Genomic DNA, 25,209 nt, shown 5'->3' with positions numbered 1-25,209 from the left:
AGACCAAAAAAATCACTTCCCGAGGAATTAGTCTAATTGGAAACCTGGTATTCCCAGTTCTTATTCTTCTTTTCCTTTCCTGAAACTTGTCTGGGACCCAAACCCTTCCTCGCCTTTTCTGCTACACTTCGGGGTCAGAAAGCAAGCGTGACATGTCCGGTTAGCAAGCCCCCCGCCCAGGGAGGATGGAGCAGGGGGCCGCCCGCCCGTGCGGTACTGCGTGCCCTGGGGATGGGCTTCGTGCCTGCAGCGCTGGCTTCAGGAGCTTCGCTCCAGCCATGGGGCTGGGAGAGCCACATGGGGGCTAAGGGCGAGGGACTATCATTACATCCCTTCGATGGAAAAGGAGCACAGATGTCGCTGCGACCCTCACACCGGCGCAAGAAGGCCCCTGTAGGCCAGAAGTCTTCTCTCCAGACAGATACAGCTGTGCCTAATGCCGACTCCTTGCTCATTTGGAACTCACTGCCAACCCTTAAGTCCAAAAGGAAAAACAAACTCTATATGCCTGGAGAAAAAATTCTCCCTGTTTCTTGGACCATAGCATATACCATATGCTTATTTCAGGAAAAGCAGTGAATTAGCCATGTTTTTTTCAAAAAGTGCCGTGACAGTCTTGCCAATAATGGGGGAAAAGGATGAGAGGAAAAGTGAAAGTCGAGTTGCTAAAAGATAATGACTGAACTTTTTTGCTGAAAAAATGTATTTCTGACTACGTTATTCATGTCTAATCTATGTCTTTTAAGTACTAAAATTTTCCAGTTAGAAGACAAGCTGTAATTTCTATTTTTTCCTACTTTTACTTGTAATAACTAGGCCTTCACTGTACTTCTTTGTTAAAAGGGACCAAAATGAAATTTTTCCATTTTTGAATAATAATTACAGATACCTATTGGGAAACACGAGGTAAGGAGGTCTGGGGCGAGACTGTGGCTCAGAAATCAGGACCCCAGCCATTGTCACTCAGCAACCTGTTCAAAGTGGGAGGTGATACAGCAGAGGGGTGGGGAGTCACACACACCCGGGTCCCACGCCAGCTCTGTCACTTCCAGTGGAGCGACCTTGGGCAGGGCCCTTCCCTGCTGTGTCACACGCCCTCATAAACACACGTCTGTCGGGAGGGCTGTACGGAAAGCATTCTAGAGGGCCTGGCAGACAGCAAACAACAAAGGGGAGAACTCTTACAGTTTGAAAAAAACTAAACCTCAAATTATTGAATTCACCCTTAGTTAAACTGAAAGCTAAAACCAAGGGATATGAGTTTTTAAGAGCAGGGAACTTGAGAGATTACTGACGTTGAGTTTTTGTTCTGAGGCTATGAGAATACAATGCCTTGGGCTGCCTTTACATTTAGTTAAAGAGATACAAATAAAGGCTGGTAAATATTTATCAGAAACTGTCTTGAAGGTGATAGCCACACTGGAGGTGAAGGTCCTTTGCTGTCAGATGTGTTCCTACTCTGCAACTTTTCATAAATGGAGTAGCTTTTTTTCTTTGTTGTTTTTGTTTTTTTTAATTTTTCTTTATTTATTTTATTTATTTTATTTTTATTTTTGGCTGCGTTGGGTCTTCGTTGCTGTGCGCGGGCTTTCTCTAGTTGTGGGGAGCGGAGGCTGCTCTTCCTTGCAGCGCACAGACTTCTCACTGTGGTGTCTTCTCTTGTTGCGGAGCACAGGCTCTAGACGCGCGGGCTTCAGTAGCTGTGGCTCGCGGGCTCTACAGCGCAGGCTCAGTAGTTGTGGCGCACGGGCTTAGTTGCTCCGCAGCATGTGGGATCTTCCCGGACCAGGGCTCGAACCCGTGTCCCCTGCATTGGCAGGCGGATTCTTAACCACTGCGCCACCAGGGAAGCCGGGAGTAGCTTGTTTATCGCATCCCCTCCTGGGCAATGCTACTTTGAGCGCAATGGTTAGTTGTATATAACCTTTAACCGTGAGACTTACCTGGCTTGTTTACATGTTTGTTATGGAAAATTCCATTTATTCACTGCATGCTGCTTATAAGAAACCGAGTTTTAAAATATTTAATCCACTAACACTGACTTTATTGATCTTGTTCTAATGAACTCAACCAGTATAAAAGAGCTGTTCAGACTCTCTTGGAGTTATAGGAAAAATCACTTCTTTTCCTCCTTGAATCCATAATGATACAAATAAACTATAAATCGCCATTAAAACAAAAACCTGTTTAAGACAGAATGGAGAAACTCAACTGGGTCTCTTGACACGACTAGAGCTGGCAATGCACCGTCACCAATATTGCTATGATAAGGCAGCTGGTAACACTGGCCGTGTTCCTCCTCGGGGAGCCCCCCTCTTTCTCAGGTGGAGACACTGAGCTTCCCAAGGTGACCACCTGCGTGGCCAGGCAACACTGCCTGTCAACCCTAACGCCTACCCTGTGGGACCCTATGGTCAGGAGGGCTCCAGGGCCCTGAGGGGCCTCCTCTGTCCCAGCACGTCTGGCCCCCGGCCCAGTTCCTGGCACATAAGAAGCACTTGACACAGGTCAGGTGAAACCCAAGTACGGGTCCGCAAGAAAGAGCAGGGAAGCTCATGCCCTCCTCTCCAGAGAGATGGCGCCTATCGCCTCCAGGCCTGCCTGGGGCTTGCACGTGTCATGCCACAACCCTGCGTGGGAGGTGTAATTACCCCATTTCTCAGCGTTGGGGGAATGAGGGATGGAAGCCCAGAGAGGTGAGGGCTCGTCCAGGGCCTTGCGAGTCGGCCACGCTGGGACAGAGGCTGGACCCCTGTGACCCCGGAGCCCGCCCGCGAGCGATTCGTGACCTTTCCTCCCGCTGAGCTCTGCGCGCACATCCCAGGCTCGGGAGCCGGTAGGGGAGATGCTGACGAGGGATTGGCTGGTGCTGTCGGCTGGTGGTGATTGAGCTCGTGTTCCCAGGCAGGCGGTGTATGACTCATTCCGTGAAAATCAATATCGTTACACTCACCCTCTGGGAAGTATTCAGCCAGCCGTAAATTTAACCCTCCTGACTCAAAGTTAACGAAGAAAGGAGCTTACTAACGTTCAAATCAAACTCTGTGAATCAGAAACGAGCGCCATCTTGGCACGCCGAGCAGAGTCCCGGGGAGGGTCCAGGCCAGAGTCAGACGGGCCCGCGTCTGCACGCTCCCTGTAGGTAAGCCAGCAGCCCCGGGATCCGCCGGCAAGCCTCTCAGATCCGTGGGCTCCTAATACGCGAACTCAGGAGAATAAATCTTACCTTCAGGGCTTGTTGTGAGAATTAGAAATAATGCACGTAAGACAGCAAGCCCCAGACAAACGACAGCCCCGACAGACAGCAGCTCCAGCGGCAGCAGTAGCCACAGAAGAAACAGCAGTAGCTGTTGTGGAAATTTCTTTCATATCAAGTTTGGTCACTGCATTTCATTAACTGGACAAGACTGAATTTTCCAAAATTAAAAAAAAAAAAAAGTTCTCAACTTGCAAACAGGTCCCAAAGGTACAACTTAAGTTGGTTTTCTGGGACTCAGAAGTCACCACCAGGACAACGAACAAGCCGTGACTGTGTTTAGCCTCCGGGGTCAGTCAACAGAGGTTGTCCTACCTACAAAGGGAGCCAAACTGCAGTGCGATGACAATTAAACACACACACAGATAAAAACATCACCTCTGTGCAATAATGGTAATGAATGAAATAGTGCCGTTGATTAAAAACCACCTTTGATTTATCCAGAGGGCTGGCACGAGCTTAACTAGAGGCAGATGACTAGTCAGAGGTTTGTGGAGGCGTGGAAGGACCTCGAAGGCAGGTTCTAAAGTGTGAGATACGGGGCTGGCAGGGGCGTTACTCAAGCTTGGTAACATCTGATTTAATATCCACAACTAGGTCAGCTTCTTACTCCAAAGCTGTATGGAAAGAGGGGGAGAAATCGAGGTTGGGACTGGAGAGAAATACTCCTCAGCAGAGGAGAAGAGCGTGGGTGGGAATGGGGACGGGTGCCCAGGATCAAAAGGGCACAGCCTTGACTAGTTTAAAGGAGGGCTGGGAAAGGGATGCTGGTGAAGGAGCGAGCTTAGGAGAAAGTGGGACTCCACTGTGTAGAGGAGTCTGCAGGGTCCCGCCTGTATCTGTGGGACGGAGGACAGGAGGGCAGGCGGCTGCTCCCAGGGCAAGAGGGCACTGGAGGGGCGGCAGCCAGGGACCACCATCAGCTCAGACCTCACTGGGGCACAGAGCTCTGCACAGCCTCCATATCTGGATCTAGTTGTAAAACCCCGAGGACCAAAGGAGCAATGACACGAGACGTGCCCACACCCTCGGGAGCTCCATATCCATGCCCGCTGGCAGGCGAACTTCCTGCTGTCCGCGGGCGCGTGAAGGACACCTAACCGGGTTCCTCTGAGATGTTCCAGAAAACAGTCATGGTGCTGGAAAGCCTAAAGGCTGAAAAAGCCCAGGCCCCTCTCACCAGCGCCTCCCAGGAGACCCAGGGTCAGGGGGCGGCACCACTCTGAAGGCTTTAGCCCAACAAGGAGCCCCCCTGCAGCCACTTCTCCAAAGCCAAGTGAGCCCCTGACACTCTTCTCCAGGCTTTTAATATGGACGCTTCTCACCCTTCCTCTGACAAGTGTTTTAAAATCATCAGGGCAAACGTTTCTCCTGATGGAACGGCGGCTGTCGATAGCCGGAGAAGCACGCTTCAGCCAGTCACTTCATCAGAGGGATCAGTCTGGGCGCGCTTTCTTCCCAGAGGCCCCGAGTTATCCTCGGCAGGTGGTGAGCCAGCTGCCCGGGTGAGAGCGGGCTCCCCCGGAGTCGGCTTAAGCAAACTGTTTGGTCACAGCCCAGAAACACACGTGCTTGAGGGCACCCACTCTTGTCCTTGAACAGCCAAAGCCTCTGCCAGTCACACGGGCCGGAGCTGAACCCCAGCTCTGTCACTGCAAATCATCAAACGCTCCAAGCCTCAGTTTCTGAGCCCATGAAATGGGGATAAAAACACTTCCCCCATAGGTTAGCATGAAGACTAACTATGTAATAAGCAGAGAGCCTAACATCCACTTATTCATTCTGGCTTGATACAGGCCAGGCAGGGTGCCGGGAACCAGGGCTACACGGCTCACAGCCTGGCCCACAGTGAGCACTCAGCCAATTTGTCACTCCCCTTTTCCTTGGAGCATTCCTGTGATGGAGGCCCCAGTCATGATGCAAAAACAAGGGAGACACCAGAAGACACTTCTTGGAAAAGAAAAGTCATGATCATTTATGGGTCCAGTCCCAGTCGGCCACTTGGGCCCATGCACCATGACCCCCACGGAAAGACACAGGGACCCCAGAGCAGAAGGAGCCAGGCAGGGGCAGGGGCAGCAGGCGCGGGAAGCGGGGTCTGAGTGAAGAGGACGCCCGCTCGAGTGAAAGGCACGTGCCGACCCATCACGAGGAGGAAGCTGCTACCCTGCTCAGGCCATTTTGTCATGGAGCAGCGGAAGACGTAGGAGAGGCTGGGAGACCCTGAAAGGCGGTCTTCCTGCTGGTCTGCCCCCAGACCCACATGTGGGATCAAGAGCCACACCAGTAAGCTGGCTCGGGGGGACCTCTGGGGGCTTTTGGAACTGAGCCACCAAAGCTGCCCCATTTGGGGACATGGTCCAGCCACTGCGGCTCTCTGGATGCTCAGAGGAACACGGCCATGATTTCCTACCTTCTGAAGGGCCTTGTGGGGCAGGGGCGGGGAAGGGAAGGGCAGCCTTTGCTGAGTGCTTGCCGTGCAGCAGGCACTCTGGATACGTTATCCCAGCTGTTCCCCTCCATGACCCCAGCTGCTGGGCATTGCTACCCATCTCACAGATGCGGAAACGGAAGTAAAGGAAGCTTCCCCAAGGACGCCCGGCTTGGGTAGGTGGAAGAGCCGTGTCCGCACCCCATCCAAGTTCCTCCTACCACACTGGGCTGCCTCCAGCATCCGGGAGCTGGGACCGGGTGGCATGGCCTGGATGCCCTGGATGGGCTGGACACATGTCAGGAGAGCTGACTGGGCACAGGAAGGACAGGGTGCCCTGCCCATCCAGGGCCCTGGAGGCTCCAGGGAAAGGACCATCTCCTTTGCAGCCAACAAATGCAAAGTTCGAGGCCTCACACGCCTCCGAGGCCTTAACATCCAGGCTGGGTGCGATGGTCTAAGGGGTGGAATCTGCAAGAACCAGTACCACTTAGAACTGAACGAGCTCAAGCTCTTCAGGGGCTTTTGAGGAGACTGGCTGATGTGGTGTGCTGGACAGCTGACTCATAAAGCAGGCGGCACTCGGGGCCCTGGTGGAGTCGAAGACCAGCGCTCCCCGAGGCCGCCTCAGCCTAATGCACCAGAGACATTTCGTTAGGAAGATTACAGACTGAAATGATAGCACCAAAAATAATTAACCTGTGAGCAGATTTTATTTAAGTGTTGATTCATGGTTGTTCTCTAAGCCAACAGCCCGTCAGAACTATAAATTAACGAGATAAAATGTTGCTGGCCCTCCGTATTTCAGGCCGGGTATTGACGTTTTAGAATCCACAGATTTTTAACTGTATTGACTGAGGACACCAGGATAAATGGCCTTGGTGCCAAATTCCCATTAACGACAATGGGCACCGAGTGACTAATTCCCAGAGCACTGCGGTGAGAACGCCCTGCGTTGCTTTCTCCTGGCGGGGAGTTCTAATTAGATTGAAATGGAACAGCCAAATCACCAAGGGCGGAAAGAGGCAAAGCAAGTGAAAAGGAAGATCAGAGTCGGTGACGAGAAAGGACAGAAGTCCAACGAGGCCGAGAGCCACGGGGGCTGTACACAGCCCCCCGCACACCCTGGGCCAGGTGGGGTGCCGGAATGCGGCGTGGGCGTGCATGCAGACCCCACTCCAGCGGCCCCTGATGAACCCACCCCCGCCTGGCAAGGGCCTCCTCAGCTCTGCCTCATGTGCACGCACGCTGAGCAGCTGCTCCAAGCCAGGCCTGGCCAGGTGACAGAGACACAAAGACCACCTGGATGGGCCCCATCCTCAAGGAGCTCCCACGCTAGCCATGGAGATGGACACAGAAACCAACAACCCCTCAGTGACAGAGGCCCCACCCAGGGGCTGGAGGCCTTCCCCAAGGGCAAGGCCAGACCCCTGGACCCTACCCACCAAGCAACAAAGGACATCCAGCACGCTGAGCACGGTAGCCCCAGCCCAGGCCCTGTACAAGTAGCTGCTGAATGAATGAGTGGGCCTTCAATAGGCAAACCAGGTGGTGAGCCCATTCCCAGCAGAGGGGTGGAGGGCAAAAGTGCCCCCTCACCTCCCCGGGGGGACGGCAAAGCCCTGAGGGCAGGGCCATGCTTCCCCTGTCCCACCCAACACACCACAGCTAGAGGAGCAGCTGGGACCGGGCCAGACAATGTTCCCTCCAGCGAGTTCTACCACCAGCTGGGCAGGGCTGCCACATCCCCTCCTGAAGCTCCCCACCCAGCCTCGGGTCACCCCCAACCCGCTACAGCCACCAGGGAGACCTGCCCAGGGTGCACATGGAGCCATGATTCGCTCCTGCTCCAAACTCAGCAATGGCCCCCTACTGCCACCTGCTGTGGCAGTGCCTAACTGGCCAGGTGAGAGGACTCTCTTTGAACGTCTGAAAATGTCAGAGCCCCCCCCACTCACTCACACACACACACACATACACACACACACACACACAATGGCAATGTCTGCTTAACATCTGTTGATTGAGAAGATAGATCATGACAAAGGGCCGCTAAGAATCCATTAATGTTATCAAATGAACTTGTATTTGATTAACACGACAGCATCACCAGCATGTGAGAAGCATCCCTTCTCCACTCTTGGGCAGACAGCGCAGGTACCCATGGGTGCTCAGTGACACTGGACTGGGGAGCGGCATCTGGGGAATGCACACCCCACAGGCCAGGAAGCGCATGGAGCCCGAGCTCCCATTCCTGCACCCCCAAACTCACTTCCCCCAGCTCCCTGCACCCCACACTTCCACACACACCACGTGGTTCATGTTCCTGAAATCCGTCCTCATTCCCTCTGCTGAGAACCCACTTCCCTCCCCCTCCCCAGCCCCACTCCATCCTGATGTTCTGTCCCCCAGTTCCTGCCTCAGCTTGGGTCCCACTTCCTCCAGGAAGCCTTCCTTGATCTCCCAGGCTAGATGTCCTTGTGGTTCCTATATCTCTCTCCATCACTGTACCCTGGGACTCTCTGCAATTCTGTCTCCCCCAGCGGATGTGAGCTCCTCCAGGGTGGATCCTGGGACTTATTCACTGTGTCTCCAATACCGAGCATGGCTTATTGGACACACAGGTAGCAAAGTATAACAGTCAGGTAGCCAGCCTCGGAGCCTGGCAGACCTGTGTGCATCCTGGTTCAGCCGCTTCCTGGTTGTGCCCCGTGCCTGTGTGTGACGAGGGGATTCCGGTGGTGCCAGTCTCAAAGGGTGAATGGGGCCTCATTGTTAAGCTGCAGAGGAAGGCCTTGCACACAGTCGGTACTCAGTGCCAGTACCTACTGCTGGCATCAGCGACCCAACTGTCACCGTCACCCAGTGGCACCAAACCCCCTAAGCCTCGACTCCCTCTCAGAGGGGCTCACAGGAAGATCATGGTCTTTGTTGCCAAAAAGAACACCGTACACTCAGCACTGTGTAAAGGGCACAGGGTTTGCAGCTGCACGGACGTGGCTCCAAATCCCCACCTGCCTTGCACCACTGGGAGGCCCTGAGCCAGTCACTCGCCCCTTGGAGCCTCAGTCTAGTCACCTGTGAAATGGGGAAAACAATGGCTGGCAGGATTGAAATGTGTGCAAAGCCTGTGGCACAGTACCAGCCGCCGACACAGCCAACAGCCTGGTCAACACCCCTACTGACAGCACACGGGGCCCAGTCAAAGGAGCTGCATGGCCTCAAAAGGGTCGTCCCTCAGTGACCCAGCAAGAGAGGAGGACACTCCAGGTGAGCAACAAACCCGCTGCATCCAAGCTGCGGGGTGGAGCTGGGTGGCTGGACCCCGGAGTGATCATCCCCTGTTTGCCAGGCACTGGGAGAGGCACGGACCCCAGGACCACCACAGCTGGGCCAGGCAGGCAGGGGCTGCCTGAGGGCTCGAGGGACGCCCCGGGCACTGGTGTGAACCCAGGCCTCCCCTCCTGGTGCTGGCAGCGATGCCCAGCAGAAAAGTGACCCAGGAGGAGCCCAGGGAGGAAAAGGCAACGTGGGCGCTGAGGGCAGCCGGCCTGGGGGTCAGGGGCAAGGCTGGAACCCAGGTCTGCGCTCGCTGGCTCTGTCCTCGCCCGAAGCACAGACAGGCCCCCGCTGCGGGGCTGTGGCCGGACTTGTGCTCAACGTGCCGGCTGCATCGGAATGCCGGGGAATGGAAAGTTCCTCCCACTGACTCCTCTCTCCTCCTCGCGCTGCTTGTCAAGAGCCCCCTTAGGATTTAGCCAGCGCGAATCCATCTCGCCCAAATGCCTTTTCAGTGTGGGCATGAAAGCAGAGCTCGTTTGCTGGCTTTCTGTATGAGCTGGAATCATTCCTTACAGCCTTTCAGCGATAGTGAACTGACAGGAATTCTAAACTGATTCCAACCAAAGGACGCTGTGATAAAGCTAAATCTATCTCAGTACAAATTGCATGTCAGAAGTTGATTAAAAAGCCACCTCTATCCAGCTCCACAGCTTGGGGCAGGGACAACCTTGGGACTCTGTCCTCCGGGCAGGTTGGCAGAGGTCCAATGTGAACCCTACGGGCCAGTCTTGGTTTCAGGCAAACAGCCTGGAGACACGCTTGCCGAGTGTGAGTCTCCCCTCGTCCCGTCTGCCGCTGCCCTGAAACCATCTGCAGCTTGCGGCTGCAGAATCCCCCCTCCCAGAAACCTCCCCAGTGAGAAAGCTGACTCGGCTGCCAACTCGGAGGAGGGGGCGCCTCGGGGTAATGAAACAGAGAAACACACCTGTTTCGAGGTCTGTTAGGTGCAGGGCGGAGTCGAAGCCACCACTGAGGATGCGCCGGCCACAGGGGGACCACCGGGCAGCCCGCACTGCCTCACTGTGCAGGGAGTAGGTCTGCAAGCAGCTTCCCGAGTCCACGGCGTTCCACACCTACGAGGCAAACACAGCGCCAGATGTCACGAGCGGGGGCCTGAACCTGGGGGCTCAGCTCAGGCCCTGTGCACGGGGAAAAGGCTCTCACAGTAGAACTAGATTCCCAATATTTTACCATCAAAGCAATATCTAGATGTCAAACTTCTCTTCGTGGAAATGTAATAAGGCCTTGGGACTGGCAAGTCGAGGGGGAGACTTTCACAAAATTTTTTCTGGGGGTTAAGGGAGCTCACAAGGAAACAGCATGTCCTGTGTTCTGCCGCTCACCTGCCCAGCCCTTCACACCTGCTTCACACCTGCTCACCACCAAAAAGTTCCAGCCCAGCCTCACCTGCACCTCTGACATGTGTCCTCCGAGACAGGACTTTCTGAGACCTGTAGTGGATGCCGCGCCAGGCCAGGCTACCTGCACGGGTCCCGCTTTAAGACTAAGATCCAAAATAGAGTCTGCCACAGCTGTGTTTGCAACCAGGCAGAGCAGATCTCCGCCCGAGGGGCAAGCTGGCCTTTTTTCTGGGAGAGAAAGTACTGCCCCTCACTCCCCCCTGCTTTCCCTGGGGAGTGAGGCTTGTGGCAGAAAGCCCTATGTACACTTAATGACCTCTGAAATGTGTTTTTAGGCCCTCAAGTATAGAACTGTACATTCCAAGGGCCAGGACCACTTGTGCATGAAAGGGCTGCGTTCGGCTTCCCACCAGCTCTCCCAGGAAACTCTGCCGACCACCACACACCCCAGGGAAAGGCCGGCAGGCGAGGAGCCCAACCAGGCTGGCCCAGGGCCTGGCACACGGAGGTGCTCAGCAGTGCTACTGTCCTCCCTTGGTGTCACTGCAAGAAGAAAGGGAGGCTCTCACCTACCATCCAAGGTGGGTCAGAGGACTGAACACAAGAAGCAGGAAGGCACCTACAGGGCCTCCTGTGTGATGCTTCGGCTTGCCAGCCTTGTGACCTGGCTGAAGCTTGGCCTCTTCAGGCCTCAGTCTCCTCCTCCATATAATGGGGATAAGAAGAGCCCCGTCCCAAGGGCAGTGGTGAGGAATGAGTGAGGGCTGGGCACACCGCACCGTAGCTGGAGCACAGCAGGAGCCACGGCGCCGGAGGCTGTGCTTCTTGAGGCATGTAGTGCATGCGGTTCTTAACAGCAGGATTCCCTGACCCTCTCTTATTTCCTTAATAAGAGTAAACCCAAAGCGTGCCCACACAGATCCACAAACTGGATGTGAGAGATAACCTCCCCTTTCAAGATGAGAAAATTCACCCCACCGCATCCTGAAGTTTCTCAAAATGCACAGGATCAGAGCTCTGAAAGCGTATTTCCCGGGCATATGGAAATGTCTAAGATTAAGAAAACAAGAGGTCAAGGGTAGCCTTGAAAGAATGGTAAGAGAGCTCAGTTCCTTTCTTCCTAATTAGGGGTCAACAGCTGGGGTTTCAGACTGAAAAGCAGAAAGTAGCAACATTTACATTTAGAAATACGAACAGAGATCACAGAGGAAAGAGCCAGAAGGCTTCAAAGTGAAGTGAGAATTCATGGCAGAAACGCAGAGCACAGGGAGCTGCTGTTTTCTCAAAACTGTGTGCAAGTATGACTTTAAAGGAAAAAAATAAAGTCAAACGAATGAACTAGATCTACAGGGTTAACTTGGCTAAACAGTGAAAAGATAATATTGAATACATAAGACAAGCTGCATATATGCAGTACGATGCCATCTAAGTTTTAAAAACACATGGAACACCACCTCACACCCAGCAGAATGGCTTCTATCAGAAAAAAAAAAAGAAGAAGAAGAAGATATGTGTTGGCAAGGAGGTGGAGAAATCAGAACCTTTGTACATTGTTAGTGGGAAGGCAAAATGGTCCAGCCACTAGAGAAAACAGCACAGCAGAACCTCAAAACATTAAGCATAGACTTACAGTATGATCCAGCAATTCCACTTGTGTGTATGTGCTCAAAAAATTAAAACCAGGATCTCAAAGAGATATCTGTATCCCAATGTTCACAGCTGCATTAGTCACAACAGTGAAAATGTGGAGGCAACCCAAGTGCCCACGGATGGATAGATGGATAAACAAAATGTGATAGATAGATATATATATATACACAGTGGAATATTACTGTCTTAAGAAGAAATGAAATCCTGACACAACCCACCACATGGATAAACCTTGAAGACAACACGCTAAGTGAAATAAGCCACTCACAAAAAGACAGAAAGTATAATTCCACATATGTGGGGTCCCTGGAGTAGTCAAAATCATAGACGTAGAAAGTAGAACGGTGGTTACCAGGGGCTGCGGGGAGGGGGAAATGGAGACTTTTTAATGGGGACAGAGTTTCAGTTTTGCAAGATGAAGAGTTCTGCAGATGGATGGTGATGACGGCTGCACAACTATGAACGAATGTACTTAATGCCGCTGAACCTACACTTAAAAATGGCTACGCTGGTAAGCCTTATGTGTATTTCACCACAATTTTAAAAACACACATGAAGCAAAACTCTATCATGTTTCTTTGTGTACTTGTAGTCAGACTATAAAAAATATGCTTGGAGAGGGGAGAGGGAGAGGGGCAGGGTTGGGGGATGGGAGCTGTGAACACTACACTGTATTTCCCCTAAAGAGAGGCAAAGAGAGCGTGAGAGGGCTTCCCTGGTGGCACAGTGGTTGGGAGTCCGCCTGCCGATGCAGGGGACACGGGTTCGTGCCCCGGTCCAGGAAGATCCCACATGCCGCGGAGCGGCTGGGCCCGTGAGCCATGGCCGCTGAGCCTGCACGTCCGGAGCCTGTGCTCTGCAACGGGAGAGGCCACAGCAGTGAGAGGCCCGCGTACAGAAAAAAAAAAAAAAAAAGAGAGCGTGAGAAAATGAATGTGCTCCAAAGCAAATATGCCCAAATGTCCCCATCTATTAAACTCATTCATTTAATCATTCATTCAGCAAACACTTCCTGGGTACCTGCTATCAGCCAGGTGTTGGGAAAGGAGGAGAAGGAGGTGGTGGGGGACGAGGAGGGGGTGGCTCATAACCCTAATCAAAGACAGAGGAAAAAAGAGACCTTAAACCCTGTGGCACCAAGGCCAAAAGCAGCAACCAGAGAGGTCTGAATTCTTGGCCACGGCCTCCTAAATCAGCCGTGGAAACATGTTTAAGGAAATCCATCAATCCGTAAATTATCCAATAACTCCCCTCTGAAATGAAAAATGCATACTTGGCTCTCCTGGTTGATATATACACAACGATAGCATCAGAATCAATGCACCCCAGTCAGCCACTTCTCAAAGTACCCAGGGTGAGGGAGAGAAGAATCTTTGCTAATCGCTCTCCCTAATTGAATTTAATGTTTGCTGTCAGGTTTTAAAGATTAATTCCCAAACACCGCGCAGCCTGAAGTGTGTACCTTTTTTCAATTAAGTAATTAGAGAGCCCAATCTGCCTTCATGGAATTAAGGAGTTAAGTCTTCTGTCACATGTGCTAAGATGACTTGCTGTATTAACTGGAGACATTCTACGTGTCCGACAAAAGTCAGATTTAGAAAGAACATGGCAAGCGAAATGTGGTGCAGGTGCACGTTCACTGCAGTTTCCGTGTTCTGCTTACTGAGACATGGCCCCACCAGGAGTTCCTAACAGTCTCTCAAGACCTATAGCTTTAGCCACGGGTCACCTTCTCTCTGCCTACCTGCCTGACTTTTGTTTTTTATTGGGTTGGCCAAAAGGTTTGTTCAGCTTTTTCCATAAGATGGCTGTAGTAGCACTTAGTTGTTTTTAACTTCATTCAAAACGATTTTGTTAGATTGTATGTGACAGCTGTCATATCAGCATGCATTTAAAAAAAAGACTTATCGACACATGCACCCCAATGTTCGCTGCAGCACTATTTACAATAGCCAGGTCATGGAAGCAACCTAAATGCCCATTGACAGACGAATGGATAAAGAAGATATGGTACAATGGAATATTATTCAGCCATAAAAAGGAATGAAATTGGGTCATTTGTAGAGACGTGGATGGACCTAGAGACTGTCATACAGAGTGAAGTAAGTCAGAAAGAGAAAAACAAATATCGTATATTAACACATATATGTGGAATCTAGAAAAACGGTACAGATGAACCGGTTTGCAAGGCAGAAACAGAGACACAGACATAGAGAACAAATGTATGGACACCAAGGAGGGAAAGGGGGGGTGGGATGAACTGGGAGATTGGGATTGACATATATACACTAATATGTACACAACAGATAACTGATGAGAACCTGCTGTATAGCACAGGGAACTCTACTTCACTTCGCTGTACAGTAGAAACTAACACAACATTGTAAAACAGCTATACCCCAATAAAAATAAATAAATACATCAAAACTGGTGAATTTTTGTGTTGCCATTTTAATATTGAAGATGGAAGAAAGAAAGCAACATTTTCGGCATACTATGCTTTATTATTTTAAGAAAGGTAAAAATGCAACTGAAACACTAAAAAAGATTTGTGCGGTGTATGGAGATGATGCTCTGACTGATTGAACATGTCAAAAGTGGTTTGCAAAGTTTCATGCTGGAGATTTCTCGCTGGACGATGCTCCATGGTCAGGTAGACCCGTTGAAGTTGATATCAATCAAATCGAGACATTAATTGAGAACCACTCAGGAGATAGCTGACATACTCAAAATATCCAACTCATGCGTTGACAATCATTCGCAACAGCTTGGTTATGTTCATCACTTTAATGTTTGGGTTCCACATAAGTTATGTGAAAAAAACCTTCTTGACTGCATTTCCACATGTGATTCTCTACTTAAACATAACGAAAATGTTCTGTTTTTAAAACAAATTGTGATGGGCGATGAAAAGTGGATACTGTACAATGATGTGGAACAGAAGAGATCGTGGGGCAAGTGAAATGAACCACCACCAACCACACCAAAGGCCAGTCTTCATCCAAAGAAGGTGATGTTGTGTATATTGTGGGGTTAGAAGGGAGCCCTCTATTACGAGCTCCTTCCAGAAAACCAAACGATTAATTCCAACAAGTGCTGCTCCCAGTTAGACCAACTGAAAGCAGCACTTGACGAAAAGCGTCCAGAATTAGTCAACAGAAAATGCATAATCTTCCATCAGGATAACGCAAGACCACATGTTTTTTGATGACCAGGCAAAAACTGTTACCGCTTGGCTGGGAAGTTCTGATTCATCTGCCGTACTCACCAGATATTGCACCTTTGGATTTCCATTTATTTCAGTCTTTACAAAATTCTCTTAAGGGAAAATATTTCAATTCCCTAGAAGATTGTAAAAGGCACCTGGAACAGTTCTTTGCTCAAAAAGATAAAAAAGTTTTAAGAAGATGGAATTATGAAGTTGCCTAAAAAATGGCAGAAGGTAGTGGAACAAAAGGGTGAATATGTTGCTCAATAAAGTTCTTGGTGAAAATGAAAAATGTGTCTTTTATTTTTCCTTAAAAGCCGAAGGCACTTTTTGGCCAACCCAATATTATAAAACAAATACAATCTCTGTAAAAAATACTCAAATTATACAAAAGTGCAAAAAGTAAAACCCCATAGGAATCAACAACACGATGGCTGTTTCTCTGATTACATTGTAAATAAGTGTTCTGCAAAAAATTTTTCAAAACAAACAAAAAAAAAACCAGAAAAACACAAAGAAGAAAATAAGAAGCAGCTATCATCCCACTACCTGGAGATAATAGCTGTCAGACTTCTGGGTGAATCTTTGCCTCCCGTTTGGCCCTGTCCTGCCAGCTTCTGCCTCACGGACCCTCCTAGTTCAGTCCCAGCTCATGGACTCCTGTTTATCCTCGACAGTCTCTGCTGTCCCAGGATATCATTCTAGAGACTGCTGTCAGGCTTGCACAGCTTAGCACAAGCCTGTGCACCCAATGCCCAAGCCTTCATCAGGCCATTTACCTGCAAAAGTTTTGGGAATCCTTCAGGGTGTGTGTGTATTCAAGGGCTGGAATTGCGTTGAATCCACAGACCAATTTGGGGAGATGTCCTAACAATACTGAGTCTTCTGATGCATGAACAGGATATATCTCTCTTTTTATCAATATTTAGGTCTTTAATTTCTCTAAGCAATGGTTTATAGTTTTTTGATGCAAAAATCTTGCACAACTTTTGTCAAATGTATCCCTATTTTTTTCATGTTGTGATGATATTGTAAATACTATTTAAAAATTTTTAATTTCAGGTTCTTTTCTAATGTAGAAATACAATTAATTTTCTATATTGACCTTGAATTCGGCAAACTTGCTAAACTATTAGTTCTAAAGGGGTTTTTTTTTGTAGATTCAGAAGAGTTTTCTACATAGACAATCACATATGTGAACAAAAACAAGTTCACTTCCTCCTTTCCAATCCAGATACCTTTTATTTCTTTTTCTTGCCTTATTGCACAGGCTATAATCCCCAGAACAATGCTGAATAGACACGGTGTGAGTGAACACCCCTGCCTTGTTCCTGACCTCATGGGGAAAGCAGTCAGTCTTTTACACAGTTAAGTAAGATGCTAGAGGTTATGTTTTCATAAATGCTCCTTAACAGTTTGAGAAAATTATCTTCTATTTCCAGTTTGCTGAAAGTTTTTATCAGGAATGAAAGCTGGATATTGTCAAAAGCTCTTTCTATATCTCTTGAGATGATCATCATATGGTTCTTCTTTTATAGTTCATCAATAGGCTGTATTATATTAATTGATTTTCAAACATTAAGCTAAACTTGAATTCCCGGGACAGATCCTACTTAGTCATGACATATAAATAAATAAATAAATAAATAAATAAATGTTGGATTGATTTGCTAAATCTTACTTCTTCTCTTGGTTTGGTACCACAGTAATGGTGGCCTCACAGAACAAGTTGGGAAGTGCTTCCTCCTCTTTGATTTTCTGGAGGAGTTTGAAAAGAATTGTGTATTAATTTTCTAGGGCTGCCATAACAAAATACCACAAACTGGCTGGTTTAAACAATAGATACGTATTCTCTCGTGGTTCTGGAAGTCAAACGTCAGAAATCAAGGCAGGATTGGTTCCTTCTGAGGGCTGTGAGGGAAGGATCTGTTCCAGACCTCTCTTCTTGACTTGTAGATGGCTGTCTTCACACTCACATGGTGTTCTCCTTCTATGCCTGTCTGTCTTCATATATCCCCTTTTTATGAAAACATAGGGACTTCCCTGGTGGTGCAGTGGTTAAGAATCCACCTGTCAATGCAGGGGACACGGGTTCAAGCCCTGGTCCGGGAAGATCCCGCATGCCAAAGAGCAGCTAAGCCCATGCGTCACAACTGCTGAGCATGCATTATAGAGCCCAAGAGCCACAACTACTGAAGCCCGCATACCTGGAGCTTGTGCTCTGCAAGAGGAGAAGCCACTGCAATGAGAAGCCTGCTCACCACAACGAAGAGTGGTGAGCAGTCTTCTGCTCACCTGCTCACCACAACTAGAGAAAACCCACACGCAGCAACGAAGACCCAACGCAGCCAAAAATAAATAAATAAATAAATTTATTTTAAAAAAAGAAAAGAAAATGAAAGTCATACTGGATTAGGGTCCATCCTAAAGACTTCATTTTAACTTGAATATCTCTATAAAGATCCCATCTCCAGGGCTTCCCTAGTGGCACAGTGGTTGAGAGTCCGCCTGCCGATGCAGGGGACGTGGGTTCGTGCCCCGGTCCGGGAAGATCCCACGTGCCGCAGAGCAGCTGGGCCTGTGAGCCATGGCCGCTGAGCCTGTGCATCTGGAGCCTGTGCTCCACAGCGGGAGAGGCCGCAGAGGTGAGAGGCCCGCGTACCGCAAAAAAAAAAAAAAAAAAAAAAAAAGATCCCATCTCCAAATAAAGACATATTCTGAGGCACTGGGGGTTAGGACTTAGAAATACAAATTTTGAGAGAGACACAATTCAACCCATAACAAATTGGTCCTATTTCTTACTTAAATGTTCGGTAAAATTCACTAGTGAAGTTTTGGGGCATGGAGTTTTCTTTATGCGAAGGCTTTTAATTATGAATTCAAATTCTTTAATAGAGACAAGGCTTTGGAGTTATCTAATTTTGTCAGTGAGCTTTTATTGCTTGAGTCTCTCAAGGGATTTATCCAGGTCATCTAAGTTGTAGAATTCATTGACAGAAAGCTGATCATAGTATTACCTTAGTACTCTCTTAATATCTTTAGAATTTGTAATTAAGTCACTTCTCTTATTCCTAATATTGGTAACTTGTATGTTTTCTCTTTATTCCTGATGAGTGGCTAAAGGTTTATCACTTTCACTGATCTCAAAGAACCAGCTTTTGGCACCACTGACTTTTCTCTACTGTTTATCTGTTTTCTCTTTCAATTATTTCTGCTTTTTCTTTATCTCCTCTCTTTTGCTTACTTTGGGTTGTATTTGCTTTTCTTTCTTTTGTATGTAAAGTGGAAGCTAAGATCATTGATTTGAAATTTTCTTCTTTAATATAGGCATTAATGCTATAAATTACCATCTGAGAACTACTCTAGCTACATTCCACAAAATTTTATATGTTGTGTTTTCATTTGCATTTGGTTCAAAATACATTCTAATATCCCTATCAGTTTCTCCCTGAACCCAGAGGTTAACTACAAGTGTGCTGTCTAGTTTCCAAATATTTGGGATATCTGTCATTGATTTTTAATTTAATCTTATCACCATTAGAGAATATACTTTGAATAATTTCAATCCTTTTAAATTTACTGAGCCTTGTTTTATGGCCTAGAATATGGTCTATCTTGGTAAACATTCCATGTACCCTTGAAAAGAATGTGTGTTCTGCTGTTGTTACATGGAGTGTTCTATCGATGCCAATTAGGCCAAGTTGGTGATAGTGTTGTTCAAGTCTTCTATACCTTTACTGATTTTCTGTCTACTTGATCTATTGATTATTGAAAAAATGGTGTTGAAAGCTCCAACTATAATTGTATATATGATTATTTCTCCATGCAGTTCTATCAGCTTTGCCTCATGTATTTTAAAGCTCTCTTAATAGATGTATACATATTTATGCCCTTAATGTTTATGTGCCCAAAGTATCTAGTGTTATGTCCTTTGATGAATTGACCCCTTTCTCATTATAAGATGTCTCTCTTTATCCCTGCTAATATTCTTTGCTCTGAAATCTACTTTGTCTAATATTAATATGGCCACTCTTTTTTTTAATTACTATTAGTATGGTATATCTTCTTCCATCCTTTTACATTTAACCTTTGGTGTCTTTTCATTTAAGGTTTCTTGCAGGTATTGTATAATTGGGTCCTGCCTTTTTATCCAACCTAACAAACTTTGTCTTTTTTTTAAATTTTATTTATTTTGGCTGTGTTGGGTCTTCGTTGCTGCATGCAGGCTTCCTCTAGTTGCTGTGAGCAGAGGCTACTCTTTGTTGCGGTATGCGGGCTTCTCATTGCAGTGGCTTCTCTTGTTGTGGAGCACGGGCTCTAGGCGCGCGGGCTCAGTAGTTGTGGCTCGGGGGCTCTAGAGCTCAGGCTCAGTAGTTGTGGTGCATAGGCTTAGGTGCTCCATGGCATGTGGGATCTTCCCGGACCAGGGCTTGAACCCGTGTCCCCTGCATTGGCAGGTGGATTCTTAACCACTGCGCCACCAGGGAAGCCCTCAGCCTTTATTTCTTTAAATAATTTTTTCTGTTCTCTCTTCCTCTGAAGACTCCAATTTCACGTATCTTGGGTAAGCTTGAAGTTATCTCACAGTTCACGGTGCTCTGTTTATTTTTTTCCCAAGCTTTTTACTCTCTGTGCTGCATTTTAGATAGCTTCTATAACTATGTCTTCAAATTTGCTAACCTTTTCTTTTACAGTTTATGATCTGCAATTAATTCCATCTAGTGTAGTTTTCATCCAAAACATTTTTTTTTCACCTCTAGAGTTCGATTTGGACCTTTCTTCTGTCTTCCATGTCTCTCCTTATTGTGTTCATACTTTTCTCCACCTCTTTGTATATATAGGGCATATTTATAACAGCTGGTATAACATTATTTACTAATTGTATCATCTTGCCATTTCTAGGTATGTTTCTATTTATTGATTTTTCTTCTCATCATGGTTCAGATTTTTCTTCTTCTTTCACATGCCTTTGTAATCTTTGTTTGGAAGCAAGACACAGTGAATTTTACTTTAGTGGATTTTTAAAAAAATTTTTGTATTCCTATAATAGTCTTGAGGTTTGTTCTGGGACACAATTAAATTACTTGGAAACAGTTCACTTCTTGCCAGGATAGTCTCTAAGCTTTGATAGGAGGAAAAAGAGCAGCATTTATCTAGGGCTGTTTTACTCCATTCCTGAGGCAATACCCTTGTGAATTACAAGGATTTCCCACTCTGGCTTATGGGAATATGATGTATTCTTGGTCCTGTGAGCTCTGGGGATTGTTCATCCTGTTCCTTTCAAGTGGCTCTTTCCCCACCTTGGGGAGTTTCCTCCTACACATGTGCTGATCAGTATTTCACTGAAGACTTGGAGGGAACTCCTGTAGGCTCTGGAGCTCTCTCTCTCTCTGGTCAGCTCTCTAGTCTCTGGTTCTCTATTCTGAGAACCAGAACTCTAGAGAGAACTCTGAGAACTCTAGCTGCCTTGCCCTTCCTGGATGCCAGCTCTGTCTCCTCAACTCAGGAGGATCACTGGGACCCATCTGGGTTTCTCCTCCCTGTGCTATAGTCCAGAAACTCTCATCGGGCTGTAAGCTGCAACAATCTCAGGGCTCATCCCATTTTGTTTCCCCTCTCTCAGGGATCACTGTCTACACTACCTGGTGTTCAGTGCCTGAAAACCACTGTTCCTTATATTTTACCTGTTTCTTTTAATTATTTAAGATTGAAGCATAAATCTGGTCCCTATTACTCCATCTTAGCCAAAAGCATAAATCCCCATAAGTTGTTTAGAAGTATGTGATTTAACTGTCAAATGTTTATGGAGTTTTTCTTATTTTTCAGTATCTTATTATTATTTATTATTAATTTAATTCCACTGTGATCAAAGACTAGGCTTTCTATTGTTTAAACTCTCTTTTAATATTTATTTATTTAGGCTGTGCCGGGTCTTAGTCGTGGCGCACAGGATTTTCACTGCAGCATGTCTTAGTTGCAGCATGCATGTGGGATCTAGTTCCCCGACCAGGGATTGAACCCGGGCCCCCTGCATTTGGAGCATGGATTCTTACCCACTGGACCACCAGGGAAGTCTCTAAGCTTTTTTAAATGTATTGATATTTGCTTTATGTCCTAGCACATGGCCTACCTTAGAGAAGTACTATTTGAATTTGAAAAGCATCTGTACCTAGCATTGTTATGTATAGTGTTCCATAAATGTCAGTTTAGTTAAGGTAGTTGAAAATGTTATACAGATCTTCCATCTTTATTGATGTGTCTAGTTGTTCTATCAACTACTTAGAGAAGAGTGTTAATATCTCCAATTATGACTATGGATTTGTTTATTCTCCCTTTAATTCTATGAAAACTTTTTCCTGCATTTTGAAGCTCTGTTTTTAGGTACACAGATTGTTACGTCTTCCTGATGAATTAATCATTTTATCACTATGAAAAGTCCCTCTTATCTCTGGTAATACCCTTTGTCTTGAAGTCTATTTTATTGGTTAGTATTATAATACTTCCAGTCTTCTTACACTTACTGTTTGGATGATATCCCTTTATTCCACCTATTTACTTTTAGCTTATTTGTTTCTTTTTTACTTGAAGTGCACCTCTTGTCAACAGCATATAATTTAGTCTTGCTTTTGTATCCATTCTGACAATCTCTTTTTTTTTTTTTTTTTTTTTTTTGTGGCCTCTCCCGTTGCGGAGCACAGGCTCCGGACGCGCAGGCTTAGCGGCCATGGCTCACGGGCCTAGCCGCTCCGCGGCATGTGGGATCTTCCTGGACCGGGGCACGAACCCGTGTCCCCTGCATTGGCAGGCGGACTCTCAACCACTGCACCACCAGGGAAGCCCTGACAATCTCTTCTGATTGTAGTGTTTAGTCCATGTACATTTAATGTAATTGTTGATATGAGCAGATTTACATCTACCATTTTGCTATTAGTTTTCTGTTTTACCTCTGTTTTATTCCTCCTTTCCCCCTTTACTGCCTTCTTTTGAAATACCTATTTTTAGAATTCCATTTTATCTATTGGCTTCTTAGCTATGCCTCTTAACCTTTTTTAAGTGGTTGCTCTAGGGATTATAATATACATGCTTAATATTTTATTTTTGTCATCTTTATTGGAGTATAATTGCTTTACAATGTTGTGTTAGTTTCTGCTGTATAACAAAGTGAATCAGCTATATGCATACATATATCCCCATATCCCCTCCCTCTTGAGCCTCCCTCTCACGCTCCCTATCCCACCACTCTAGGTCATCGCAAAGCACCAAGCTGACCTCCCTGTGCTATGCGGCTGCTTCCCACTACTTATTTTACATTTGGTAGTGTATATATGTCAATGCTACTCTCTCACTTCGTCCCAGCTTCCTGTGCCCCCTGTGTCCTCAAGTCCATTCTCTACATCTGAGTCTTTATTCCTACCCTGCCACTAGGCTCTTCAGTACCATTTTTTTAGATTTCATATATGTGCGTTAGCATATGGTATTTGTTTTTCTCTTTCTGACTTACTTCACTCTGTATGATAGACTCTAGGTCCATCCACCTCACTACAAATAACTCAATTTCATTCTTTCTACGGCTGAGTAACATTCCATTGTATATATGTCATGCTTAATATTTTAAAGTCTTCTTACAGTAAATTGTACCAGTTTACATAAAATATAAGAAGATTGCAACCATAAATGTCTTCTCCAACCCCCATCCTTTACACTATAGTTGTCATATGTATTCCACCCATATATGTTATAAACCCCACAATGCAATGTGAAAATGTTTGCTTTAAATAGTCATATGTATTCTTTTAATTTAAGAGGAAAAAATAGTCTTTTATATCTTCCCACATATTTGCCATTGACAGCCACTTCAATCCTTCCTAAAGATATGAGTTCCTATCTGGTATCATATTCCTCCATCCTAAAGAACTTCCTTTAACATTTCTGTAGTGCACATCTGCTTCCAATGAATTCTCACCTACTTCTCATTCATCTGAAAATGTCTTTATTTCACCTTCATTCTTAAAGGATACAGAATCATGAGTTGAGAAATTTTTATTTTTCTATCAGCACTTTAAAGATGCCATTCCAGGGGCTTCCCTGGTGGTGCAGTGGTTGAGAGTCCGCCTGCTGATGCAGGGGACACGGGTTCGTGCCCCAGTCCGGGAGGATCCCACATGCCGCAGAGCGGCTGGGCCTATGAGCCATGGCCGCTGAGCCTGCGCGTCTGGAGCCTGTGCTCCACGACGGGAGAGGCCACAACAGTGAGAGGCCTGCATATTGCAAAAAAAAAAAAAAAAAAGATGACATTCCAGGGACTTCCCTGGTAGTCCAGTGGTAAAGAATCTGCCTTCCAATGCAGGGGATGCAGGTTCAATCCCTGGTCAGGGAACTAAGATCCCACATGCCGCAGGGCAGCTAAGCCCACACACCACAATTACTGAGCTCGCGCACCTCAACAAGACAGCCCGCGTGCTGCAAACTACAGAGCCCATGTGCCCTGGAGCCTGCGCACCACAACTAGAGAGAGAAAACCAGCACACCACAACTAGAGAGAAGCCCACGCACCACAACTGGACAGAAGCTCACGCACCGCAACAAAGAGCCTACACACCACAACAAAAGATCCCACATGCCACAACTAAGACCCGAGGCAGCCAAAATAAAGAAAATAAATATTTTTTTTAAAAAGATACCATTCCACTGTCTCTGAACTCCATTGTTTCTGATGAGAGAAGTCAGTCATTTTCATATCATTATTCCCTTCCACATGATACTCATTTTTCTCTAGCTACTTTTTTTTCTTAATAAATTTATTTATTTATTTATCTATTTATGGCTGCATTGGGTCTTCGTTGCTGTGCAAGGGCTTTCTCTAGTTGAGGCGAGCAGGGTCTACTCTTCATTGCAGTGCACGGGCTTCTCATTGCGATGGTCTCTCTTGTTGTGGAGCATGGGCTCTAGGCGCGTGGGCTTCAGCAGTTGCAGCATGTGGGCTCAGGAGTTGCGGCTCGCAGGCTCCAGAGCACAAGCTCAGTAGTTGTGGTGCATGGGCTTAGTTGCTCTGCGGCATGTGGGATCTTCCTGGGCCAGGGATCGAACCTGTGTCCCCTGCACTGGCAGATGGACTCTTAACCACTGAGCCACCAGGGAAGTCCCTCTCTGGCTACTTTTAAGATTGTTCTCTTTAGCTTTGGTTTCCAGAAGTTTGACTATGATATGCCACAGTGTGGTTTCCTTTATATTTGCCCTGTTTGGGGTCTGCAGGGTTTTTTTTCCTTTTGAATCTGTAAATGTACATATTTCACCAAATTTGGGGAGTTTTTAGGCATTATTTCTTTGAAAAGTTTTCTCTTCCCCTTTGTCTCTCATCTTCTCTGAGACTCCAATTATACACATACTATTATATATTAGACAAATATCTCTGGATATTGTCCAGAGGTCCCTGAGTATCTGTTTCTTTTTCCCTCTATTCTTTTTCTCTGCTTTCAAGTTGAATAATTTCTATTGCTCTATCTCCAAGTTCACTGGCTCTTTCTTCTCTCATCTCCATTCTGCAATGGAGTCCAAAGCACAAACTCTTTATTTCAGACACTATATTTTTCAGTTCCAGGCTTTCCTTTTTTTTCTTTACAGTTTCTATTTTTGTACAGAGATTTCCTATCTTTTTATTCATTGTGTGTATATTTTCCTTTGTGTCCCTGAGTATTTTTATAATTGTTTTAAAATACTTGTCTGCTAATCTCAAAATCTGGATAATCTTGGAGAGAAACTCTTTCTCTTGAATATGGGTTTCTTTCTTTCTTTCCTGTTTCTTTCTATATTGAGTAATTTTGGGTGAAATATTAGATTCACAAAATTTACATTGTATAAACTCTGGATTCTGTTATGTTTCTCTGAAGAACATCAACTTTTTTAAAAACAGGAAAACTAACTTGACTCTATTCACATTTCAAACTTTGTCTCCTCTGTTGTG

General features: G+C 46.7%; 1 protein-coding gene across 2 annotated transcripts in view; it reads right to left on the bottom strand.

Annotated features, from left to right (window-relative positions):
• Positions 1-25,209, bottom strand: part of WDR25 (WD repeat domain 25) — a 143,994-nt gene that overhangs the window by 49,566 nt on the left and 69,219 nt on the right. For both annotated transcript variants that reach the window (XM_022576078.3, XM_022576079.2), the window contains exon 3: positions 9,955-10,102. In XM_022576078.3, coding sequence (XP_022431786.1) covers positions 9,955-10,102 — 148 coding nt within the window. The remainder of the gene's footprint in view (positions 1-9,954; positions 10,103-25,209) is intronic.

This window comes from Delphinapterus leucas, chromosome 2 (assembly GCF_059928025.1).
Source record: "Delphinapterus leucas isolate spDelLeu-1000000601 "Yukka" chromosome 2, BTC_Dleu_Yukka2, whole genome shotgun sequence".
Lineage (NCBI taxonomy): Eukaryota > Metazoa > Chordata > Mammalia > Artiodactyla > Monodontidae > Delphinapterus > Delphinapterus leucas.
The sequence above is the reverse complement of the archived record's forward strand: the minus strand, read 5'-3'. Positions and strand labels throughout refer to the sequence as shown.